Source organism: Halyomorpha halys, unplaced genomic scaffold (genome assembly GCF_000696795.3).
Source record: "Halyomorpha halys isolate HHAL.00 unplaced genomic scaffold, Hhal_1.1 Scaffold587.1, whole genome shotgun sequence".
In the NCBI taxonomy this organism is placed as follows: domain Eukaryota; kingdom Metazoa; phylum Arthropoda; class Insecta; order Hemiptera; family Pentatomidae; genus Halyomorpha; species Halyomorpha halys.
Genome location: NW_027109405.1, coordinates 74,004 through 85,933, shown reverse-complemented (window position 1 = coordinate 85,933; position 11,930 = coordinate 74,004). Strand labels below are relative to the sequence as shown.

Below are 11,930 nucleotides of genomic sequence, written 5' to 3'. Positions count from 1 at the left end.
AGTTACTGATTATTAGTACAAGAGCCCAAGAGGAGAAAAAAGTCAGTTATCTCACCTCAATTTTTTATCACTTTAATGAAAACTATGTATAATTACTAGTCAAAATAGATATATTTACCAAGTATAATTACGGGAAATAAAAAATGGCGTCTATTTGAAAATATTACAATAATAATATTTATAAGTGATAAACAAATATGTAGGTTAGGAAGAATAAGAAAAGAATAGAGAAGGAGAAGGGGGTAACGGTAATATATTATTAAGGAAATGTATAAAAGGAGGAAGACGAATAATTTTGCAATTATTAAAGAACATAATCTTTGGGGAACAAATATATATAGTAATACAATTTATTTAATTTTCAGGTTAGAAGGTGTATCGAAATTTTATGAGTATCATCAAAATTGACTAAACTTTTAGTTCTCATAAAAGTACATTAAATCATAGTTAAGTGCTTATTAGACTAACTTCAGTGAAGAATATATGAGCGACCAGAGCTCAACCTATCTTCTAGCTCGAGGTTAACTCATTATAGAACATTATATGTAATTTAAAATTAAATCCAATCAAAGTGTATTATAATAAATTGTAAAAGTGGCAAATAAAATGAAGAATAGAAAAAAATATGTAAAGATCTAATGTTTATAGATAGAAATGAAGAAATATACCATTTTTATCTTTCCAGATTTATCATTGGGTTAGAGAGTTAATAAACTGATTCGCCTTATCTGTGAAGGTTGATTATTTTTTACTTATTCATAGGACATCTCAACACTTCGAGAAACCTGTAACAAAAACAATTATATTTTTATAAACCGGGGTATAAGACAGGTACATTGTTCTATATAGAAATAAGGGATGGATATCCATGTGGAAATGTATAGCATTGCATAAATTCACAACTTTATTACTGACAAGGGAAGCTACCCACGTGGGATCACCGATTTTTTTAGGTGACACTATCGAAAAATATTAGACACTTGTCGGAGGGTTCTTGCCAATCCGCCCTAGGAACCGAGAAAAAAAATTTATAGAATTTTAGAATTTTTTTTATACTATCGAGTTCTGCATTAGCTCTGCATTTATTCAGTGGTGGTTGGTGTAAATCATTTAGTTAACAATAATATGAAAACTGAAGATGGCCAAGATATTAGTTGAAACGTTATTGGAGTGCTACCTTGGGTAGTTTCTTCACAAATATTTAACGTAATCATAGTTCAAACACATTTCATTGTGGTGAATCTGGTATAAATACAGTTCTAAATTTCAAGAAGTAAATAAAAAAACATTAATAAATAAAAAAATATAGTATATATACTAACGATATATTTACTTCTAGAAAGTTACAACTTTAATTATACTGGAAACACCAATTAAACGTCGAGCGAGATTCTATTATTTTACTTAAAATTTAAATTTGTTTTATCTTTATTTTTATGCTGTATGTATTTTTTCAATTCTATTTCTTATATTTTATTATCATTTAATTTATATATTTGTAAATATGGAGTGAATAGTCATAATCCATATTACCATCGTCTGAAAATATGACAGAATGTAATAATGCTCAATAAAAAAAAAAATATACCAGTGTGATTCTGACCACATCATCTCCTTACCCAACTAGATCAACTAGTAACAATATTTCCTTACAAAATACTGCACCCCTGACCCTTCTCTTAGGTTGTAGTGGTACTGATTTAATTCAATAACTAAACAATAAGAAATATACAAAAAACAAAAAAAAATTGTTTTTTTCTTATATTGAAATTTTTGTATCATTTAAAAAATATAAATATTATCTGTAAAAAAAATATAAATATTATTTCTCTGCTATTGACCCATCATCAGGCATATTTATTTATTTTTTAAATTTTAAATATAATTTCATGCATTTATATCATGCATCAACTATTCTCCTTATTATTCCAAACCTAAAATATAATAATATTTATTGTTTTTAAACTACTTAAAGTACAACTTGTTTAAAATAAACAACTATAAAATATACAAATATAAAACTTGTTTAAAATAAAATATGATCAGATTAAACTTGAAAGAATGAAACAATTAAATTTAAGAAAATTAACCTTAATCTAAACAAGTCATGTGTATTTTAACAAAGTTGACAACAAAATATATTATCGTATTTTATATGTGGGCTAATAAGAAGAAGAGTTGTTTTATCATATACGAAATTATATATTTAAACATTTTTTTAATAAAAAGTAAGCCTAATGATGGCCCCGAATTGCTTTATACGATAATGTAAATGTTTTACAAATAATTTCAATTGGAGATATTTTCACTTCGAATCACTTAAATATTTAAAACTCTTTCAGTGTTCAAACATGAATTATGAAGAAAAAAAATCAAAATATAATCTATTATATAATAATAAATATGAATCATAATGATTAAGGAAAATCATATGGACCAAATTTTACCCCTAATTTTTTCAATGTGGACCAAGCAGTTTTTCCTCAGTTATTTTTATTGATATTTATTAATTTAAAATAAATCCCACTAAAAATACAAACAACCGAGTTAATTTTTTTTATCATAAAAATGTTTAAATGTATATAATAAATTTAAAAAAAACTCATTTGACTAATTTTAAAAAGATCACAACCAATTATCAAGAATAGATGTCCTGCTTCTTCTTGTTCTAAAGCTTGTAACTTTTATCTAGATTTTGTTTATTATTCCGGAGTATATCAACTAAAATTGTTTTTAAAATTCCCTGACCATAGTAAACCCTGTAGAGGCCCCAGGCAGGATATAATCAGACCTGCCCAAGCGAGTTCTCCTAACGCGTTTAAAAACCCATTACACTGTCCCCCGGCTTCGATTAAAAATTTCCATTAATTGAGCCGTTTGACCGTGCCAATCGTTAAAGGGAGCATCTTCGTGATAGCATCTGACTCATTAACTAAACTTAAGCAAATGTCGATAGTAGATATTGAAAGTTTGTATGTACTACTCTACAAATTAACGAGTTTATGATGCTAATTACTGTAGATTTATTTTTTTTTTTGTGTGTGTTGTTTTTTTCTATTTGTTATTATTTAATTATTATCTCTTTGAAGATGGTGTTAATGTGCTCTCTTATCTCAATTACCAATGTCTGAATGTGAATGACAGATTGTATTAAGAAAAAAGAAATGTACCACTAACAAAAAATGGTTACTAAAATACTAACAGCAAATAAATTTTTAGATTTAATAGAGTGAACTTCTATCCGTATTAAAATATGTCGAAGTAATAGCATAATTTACTTTGAAGTTCAATCAATCCGTTTTAAGTCGTCCAGTACTGGCTTACAGAAAAATTGAATCGATATGGCCGCTGTTAGCAGACTGAGCATAACAAAAATGCAAGCAAATTATTTTTGAACTGCAATATTTAAGAATTGACCTCCAAATTATAATTTTTTTTTTTCTGAATAGCCCATTTATTTATTTTTTCTCAAGAGCACATACTCAGTATTTATCATTTTTATCCTGATTCACATGATGCCTATATTGATAATTTGAACTGCTACTACCCATGAAGACTCAGGGGTTCAGTACATTTTAAGGAAGTACTGTTTCTTGGACAACCGCTGTGCAAATAGATGATTTTTTCTTGATTACGATGATTTCATGATGATATTTTTCCCCAATGAAGGGTACCTTACTTTATAAAAGCTAGGTGGACTCCTGGTGGCTCGCCGAACCCACAGTGTTGACGCACGGCAAGAGTAACATTTAAAATAATTATCTGCTACAGCTGGAATCGAACTCGGGTTCTTAGAGATAGTAGCACAGCACCTTACCTACTGAGCTCCACATAAAACCAATATAATCATTATAAATTACAAAACAACTGAGTTGAGGTTACAATGGTGTAAATCATAATTATTAAAATACATTACTTGTGATGGTACACCAAAATGAATAATTTAATCAGACTTCATGAAATCATTTCATAACTAGATCTAGAAGGGGCTATACACTTCAAATCATAACATGCTCTAACAAAAAAGAATCGAATTTTGTTTTCTGAAAATTTATTATTTGTGACACAATCCCTTCATCCACATGCCCTTTTAATTATCATAATTAAATATGTTAACAATTAAAAATACTTATATTATCTATAGTGGAACTAACATGCATCAAGCAGTCGTGGCCGAGTGGTTAAGGCGTCTGACTAGAAATCAGATTCCCTCTGGGAGCGTAGGTTCGAGTCCTACCGACTGCGAACTTTTTTTTAATTATACTATGTAAAAACAAATATTTATTATTTTTTTACTTTATATATACCTAAAAATATAATCGTGAATATATTTATTTAAATTAATGTTTCTGCAAAGACAAAAATATCAATCTATAGCAGTCGTTTTTATTTTGAATATTAATCCAAACAGATAAAGATCCACATTTCATAAATTTATAAACATCTTTGGTATAATTTTTATTTTGACTACCTTTTTAGTTAATTATTGGCCCATTAGCCATTTTCAAACAATCTATTACACACATTTTCAACATTGTCTCTAAAACCAAATTAAAAAATTAAATAGAATATTAATTAATGTAAAGCTATTACAAATTAATAAAATTTATGAAAATTAATTTAATTTATAAAATAAAAATTTAAATTTATTGTTCCTTTTATCTTAGTAGTAACCATTTAATGTTGGTGTCTTATTACAAATTAATTAAATATGAATTTTCAAAAATTTATAATGAGTTACAAACCTGATATTAATGTTTTATATAAATATAATATTTTATGAAACTTTGAAATAAATAAAATTAGAAACTAAAATTATAGTAAATAACACAATTATAAGATTCGATAACACCATAGTAAACATTTAAATATTCTCTCCAGCAAAACGTATTTCATCAAAATTAAAAATTTTCGCATTTTTTTTAAATTGTATAATAAAATATTGTAAAAACGTTTCTTTGAATTGATATTGAATAGAAAAAATATTATCAACATCCATATTTCAATTTGAACGAGGAATTAGGTTTTCATAATTACAACAACTAATGGTTCTTTAACAACTATCAGATAACAGTTATAATGACTCGTAATTAAAAGTCGGTGTATTCAAACCAAATTATACATTAGAAGATCAAGAAGATTTATAATCGAGTCATTTTTTAAGGGTTCTACAAACAATGATTAAGTAATTATTAAAAAAATGTTCCATGATCAGATACAAACTAAAAATAAAATTAATTTAAAACATTTGAAATTTAAATATCTCTCAGAAACGTAAAAACAGTTCTTTTATCATTAGTCTATCGACTACTTGAAAACTCGAAATAGATCATTTATATTTGTGTGTGTTTATAAAAATAAAAAAATAATTTTATATAAATTAAAAAATCTAAATTTTCTGGAACGATTTTTAAAATAACTGAAGATTGAATATGAGCAAGCTCGTTTTTATTAATCTTAAATTAGCTGAAGTTGGCTATTATTCTAATTATATATTACATTACAATTTTTTTAATAGTATTACGTTATTAAATATTTATTACTTTTAGTTTAATATACTTATTTATTTTATTTTAGTTTTTGTATGTATATATTTTTTTTAAAATATTAATAGATTGCATATGGGTACGACTGTGCTGGGTTTAATGTATATATATATATTGTTTTACTATATTTGAAATGTTTTTATGATTTTCATACTTATTATAATTTAAATTTACTTATAAGTAATGGAAAAAATAGAAATTTTTTAAGAATGAAATAATTGGAAAATTAAAAAAATTTAAAGAACGATAAAAGGTTTATTGGATGGCCTAAATGATGACCAGAAAAACATAAAACTGGTTTTAATTTTCTTAAAAAGCGTTTACCTTTTGAATATGATTTAAACCCGAAAGTTCGTTAAACGTACTAAATAATTCTAAAATAAGAAATTATTTAAATTTATTTAGTAATTATTTAAAGAATTCTAAATCTTGAAATTGAATTATGAAATATGAAACATGGGCGTTGATGACCTTCAGATTTTTCTCTCTCTACCAATATAGAACGACTCCTAAAATTAAATGATATATTACTAATTAGAAGCCTATCCCTTATCCAATATATTAATACATAAAGTTAATTAATCGGAAACTTCTTTAATTCCATTTTTAAAGGGCCTCAGTTGAAAAAAAAATCAAATAAAAATTTTAAAAAGACAACCATTGTGGCACATTGATATTTTAAGTTAAACTAATATTTAAACCTCATAAGGTCTTCAAGTTTTTTTAAGAAATCTAAATCTTGAAAATAAATTACTAGTATATTATAGTGCGTATAAGTTAATTATTTATTATTTAAATATTATTAATACAAGTTTAACTTGTATATATTTAATTGTTTGTTATTATTTTTTTTTTTTTTTAGTTTAAATATCTAGATGTTTTTTGGAATAGATAGAAAAGTGAGCCTACTATTGTTTACCCTAAAATGCAGTTAACTTGTTCTACAAAAGTTAAAAATAACTGATCTTTGACTATCTATTTGGATACTAACTTAGTAATTAACGATTCGTTAATTGATGATAAAACGTGAGTTGTGAGTGAAGACATAGTATATAGTTGCGTGATTGTGAACCCACTGTACAGACAGGGCAGGGTACAGAACGATCTAGGAACTAGAGAAATTGGCGAATCGGTCCGTGTAAGATCTATTATGTTGCTGAGCTAGCCTTAACACTGGCCCCGATTCGTCTGATCTGGATCGAAACGGATTTCAGAGCGACAATAGTTCCTCAAGCAGGTGTAGGGCAGGCCCCATCCTTCGCCCACTATTCATATTTTCACCTCTGCCAATAAAAAGATATATATTTCTAATATTGTATTATAAAAATAATTAATTATTTAATTAACTACTAGAGTTTTTACATTGAAGCATACACGAATCAGTAATTCACATAATATTTATTTCGATTTTTCGTTTTACGAAAAACTATTAGATGTACAGACGTCTATTACCATTCAAGTTGTACTATAAAGTAATTTAAGCTTAATATCTTCGTAGGAAAAATGAAACTATGATATTTTTCAAAATAAATTCCAAAAAATTATGATTACGAAGTTGTTCAGGCATATCCTTTTATTTTTAATAATAACTTGATCACAGGAACAATTTGATGTATAGATGTGAATTAGCATTCAAGTTAAAGCTAGTTGCAAGTGCTATAATGTAGTTTATAACGTTTATCTTCGTAGAAACAGCAATTTCCAAGATTTTCGGCAAAATAAATTTAAGAACTGTTGATTTTTATATCTCAGGACAAAACGTTTAGTTTATGAAAAACTATACCGCAAGAACCATTATACGTACATATGACTATTAGCACTCAAGTTAAAACTAATTGAAAGTACTAAAAAGTACATTATCATAAATATTTTCTTAGGAATAAAAACAAAAACCATTCACAAAATGTTGATTTCTAAATGTTACAAAAATACTTTTGGTCTCTGAAATACCCTATCTCAGGAACTATAAGAAGTATAGATGTCTATTAGCACTTACATTAAACCTAGTTGAATGAACTATAAAGTAGTTTATAATTAGTACTTTCTTATGAACAGTATTTTACATATTTGCCAAAATTGATTCATGAAATATTTATTTCTCGAAGATTAGAAAAACTTTTAGTCAATGAAAAATGGACTCGGAAATGATTGAGTGAAAAGAATGATTACTGCTCAAATTTTACAGAATTTACTTTACTTTAAATATTGTAATATGAAGTTAACTTAAATATATAATTTTTAACGACATTATCCACTGTATCCCTTATATAGTCGGTAAAAACAAAACCATTTTCTGGTTGGATGGTTTTATTTGACGGCATGAGAAATAATTAACTTAGGGGTTTAATATAAAGTTAATATATGCACTTTTCAAAGTAAGAAAATATTCAAAAGCAAAGAACCATTAGTTCAATCAAATTCATATGAAAAAATTTATTTAGTGTGATTCTATTGCATAAAAACAGATTTATCGCTAATAAAAAAATAAATAAAAATCAAGCTATATCTTCAAAGTAGGAACATTCATATTTAGTTGTCCTTAAAATTAAACTGTAATGCTGGTAACCTGATTATAGAATTGAAAGCTCTTCATAAAATTCTATGGACATACTGAATAGTAATTAAAAGAGTAATTAAAGTAACTGAAAGATTAATTAAAAGATAAAGAATTTTATAATCTTAAAAACTTTTTAAATAATAAAAGTAGCACTGTTAGATTAAAAATGAATTCAGACTTGCAGGCATACCAAACTTTTATCTATTAAAATATATTTTATTTCATTATTGTAATAAACATCAAGAAATCAATTTATATTTATAATTATAATTGTAACATTTAGCGCTAGTTTTAACGGCGCATTAATAAAACGAAAATTTTACACCAAAAAAAAAAAGATAAAAAAGAAAACATGATTACATAGTTTAAGAAAAAATAATACATTTCATTTCAAACTAAATTCTCATCGTTTTACAAACAATCTATTGAATGGAAACAAATGGACTTATATCTATTCAAATTTGCTCTAACAACGTCCTCACAAAAGATTGTTAGTTTAACTGACAGAAACTTTAACTTTATCTACCTAAAGCTTCTAATTAGCAAAACAATTAAAGATTCTCACTTTTTGGAACATTAGAACTTTTCAATTATAATTTAGTCTCAACAGTTTTAGTTTTTGTACCTAAATCTGTTAGTTGCATTTTTTCAAATCTTAGTGAAACTGTACTGTACTACTGTGAAGTAAGTCATCGATATACTGGACAGGTCGTTAGTAAAATTAAACAAACTAAAAACTTAAAACCAACGACTATCGCGAAGTTACCAGTTGGATCAGAACTACCAATTTTAGATTCAAAATAGTTTCAAAAATAGGGATTATTGTATTCCTCATTTGAAGGATTGTCCCGACCTATGCATAAGTCCAGTTCCACAACTAGTCTTGTATAATAATCATAACCAACTTATTTCCTGTGTAGGTTATCCTCAAGAAAGAATTTAATTTTTGTTGATTCATTGTCTATAATCCAAATAAAAATTAAAAGTTTACTTTTTTTTATACAAAAATCATATTTTATTTAACATTTTTCTGTAAAACTACATTTTAATTCCAATATATTTTTTTGATCTATGTTTCGGGACTTAGAATTCTTTTAGTCAAGTGCCTAAGAGTCTGAATAATCAGAAGGAGAAGCTCGGGAGCCGGTAGGGGATGGTTCATGGGCAATTGGTTACGAGATTGTGTCAATGTCGCGGGGGCGCCACGCTTTCTTCAGCATGTGTTGCCGTGGCGGGCCCCCACCGAAACGCTATTGCCACATATCCCCACTAATAGAGTTTTAAACGCCTCCTTCAGCTAGATAAAAGTGCCCGCCGCCACCAATCCAGCATCAGAAATGTTTGTGTTACTCCTAGTGATCGCTTCTACAGCTGCAGTGCCACCAGCACAGCAGGACGATCAACAAGTCGTCCAATCAGCCAATCTTTACAACTACAGGCAACCATCTCGTGGATCAGCAACGTACCAACAGCCCAGTGCTTTGGAAGATGTCGGCCCAACCGAAGTTAACTTCCCAGTCAGAACAGTTCAGAAATTCATGGATAGTGACGGTAATGTGCAAGTGGTAACTAGTTACAGTAACCGAAATGACAATCCCGTGCCGATTTACAAAGCTCAGCCCATCAATGAGTACGATATTCCTCAGAAATCAGGTATCAGAATACCAGAGGGTAGGGCTGTACACAGGGAGACTGAAGAAAGGAGTGTTCCGAAGAAACAACAGGTACTGAGAACTAAGTCTGTCAGGTTTCCAGATAACAGTGGCCAGTACGTAGAAAACGAAGAGAAATCTAGCTATAGTGATGGAAACTCTAAGAGCTTTAGCAAAGTGAGTTCTTACGATAACTCCTATAAACCTTCCAAAGTTGTATCCAGCAGAGTTTCACAACCCAGACAGGAAACTGAATACGAAGACGACCAGTCCTACAGGACAGGCTATCTGAAACCGGCCATCCACGTCCCAGCAGAGAGTGAGGCAGCACCAGTCCGCCAGGCTCCTTCGGGTGGCAGGTTCCGATCAACCAAAAGCGCTGTCGAATCTGAACCTCTACCTATAGCCGATTCCAAGAACGCCGACCATGCTTTGGATGCTGAAGGCTCGAGTTATGTATCTGACATAGAAGAAGCTACTGATGAGGACGACGACAGCTACGATGACGCTTACGAAGAGCACCCTATCATCGAACCAGTCGGACACGACATCATCGGTCTGCATCATGGTCCACATGCCCATGGAGGCCCAGGTGTAATTGCTGTTGGACCTGGCGGACCAGGCATTGGAGTTATCGGAGTCGCTGATGGACCACATGGACATGGCATCCATCTCAACTATAAAAAGAAAGATGGACATGGATACAGCCATGGAGAACAATATGCTAAAGGACAAAAAGGAGCTAAAGGCCATAAAACAAACGAGCATTATGACAAAGGCCACGTAGAAAAGCATGGACATGAGCACAACAAGGGTGGTAAGAAGGAAGAAGTCGGAGTGAAAAAGGGTCATCTCGATGAACACAACTCTTACCACAAGGGTCACGCACACCACAAAGGAGCTAAAGGTAAAGAAAAGTCACACTCCAAGGGACATAAGAAGGGACACAAGACTTCAGGCTTCAGAACTGTTCACCACAAAGATGAATATAAGAAAGATGAAGTTTTCTATGACGAGGAACACGACGCTGGTCACGAAAAAGTCAAGGCACATGAAGAAGGAGGACACCAACAAGCCAAGGGAGGAGAGTCTAAAAAGGGACACTTGGATTCCGGATACAAAGACGCAGTCAAGGGAGTCGAAGGAGAGAAGAAGGAAGGACACACCTACGAGACCAGCAAAGGGCATAAGGGCCACGCAGGACACAAGCATGCAGAAGGACACAACGAAGGATTCCAGAAAGCGGGAGGGCACAAGGGCCAAGAGGCTCATGGTCACATCCACAAAGGAAAAGGAGGCGGCTGGGTCTAAAAGGGCAAAGTGTTCTCTGATCAGGCCATTAAAGGTATTTATTGATTTTTTTCTATCAGCTTATTATCATAGTGTAAACCAAGCTTGTATAAATATCCAAATACTATCATCGGCTATAATTTTATTTAGGCTATTCCAAAGTGATATGCTTCCAAGGAAGATATTTCATTCTATTATTATCCCCGAATGTCGCTCCTCATAATTAGTATAGTAATATTGTTATGAATTTATTTTTATTGTTGAATAATATATAAATATTTTTATATTTTTATACTTGAAGTAATATATATATATTTTTTTTATACTGACTAAATAAGGATATATTGCGCTTTGTTGCTTTCTAAATCAAATAGTTTGTCACTGTAAATAATAGTTACAAATGATGTTTGATAAGATTCCATTGTGCTGTATTTATTCAATAAACAACATATTGTACTATAATGTATCTATATAATAACAAAAGTGTACATTTGCGATATCGCAGAGATGTATAATAATAAAATAAAAACCTTAAATTAAAAACTTGTGTTGTTTCATACTTGAACCTTACATATCCCTAACATCAGTTTTTATTATTGATATGTACAATTTAACTTTATACATTATACGAAAATTTTTAAATGGATCATGTCAACTCCATGAATGGGAGTCAATTATATGTCTGAGTCATCTATCTCTTTATCAACATGTAATTTTTGGAGAATTATTTATCAAGCAAAACATCCCCGGCTATCACCTGAGCCTTCTGGCACCGTGTAATGACATCTGTTCCATCAATTGCTATCATTAAGTGTTGGCATGTTGGTGGATCAATTGTCAAACATGAATTATTCCTAGGGAGTGGGTTCTGACACTACTACTAAT

At 29.7% G+C, this 11,930-nt stretch overlaps 1 protein-coding gene and 1 non-coding gene across 2 annotated transcripts; both read left to right on the top strand.

Annotated features, from left to right (window-relative positions):
- The first annotated feature begins 4,163 nt into the window (after positions 1-4,163).
- On the top strand, positions 4,164-4,245 carry TRNAS-AGA (transfer RNA serine (anticodon AGA)). The gene has a single exon. It is a non-coding gene; the product is annotated as a tRNA-Ser (tRNA).
- Positions 4,246-9,427: 5,182 nt separating this feature from the next.
- LOC106684495 (protein argonaute-2) lies at positions 9,428-11,393 on the top strand. The gene has a single exon (XM_014426615.2). It carries the CDS (start codon positions 9,441-9,443, stop codon positions 11,064-11,066), a length of 1,626 nt encoding a protein of 541 aa, XP_014282101.1. The 5' UTR covers positions 9,428-9,440; the 3' UTR covers positions 11,067-11,393.
- The last annotated feature ends 537 nt before the right edge of the window (positions 11,394-11,930 follow it).

What these genes read in the sequence shown, in the direction of transcription:
- LOC106684495 (XM_014426615.2), top strand. Translation starts at nt 9,441, where the DNA reads ATGTTTGTGTTACTCCTAGTGATCGCTTCTACAGCTGCAGTGCCACCA.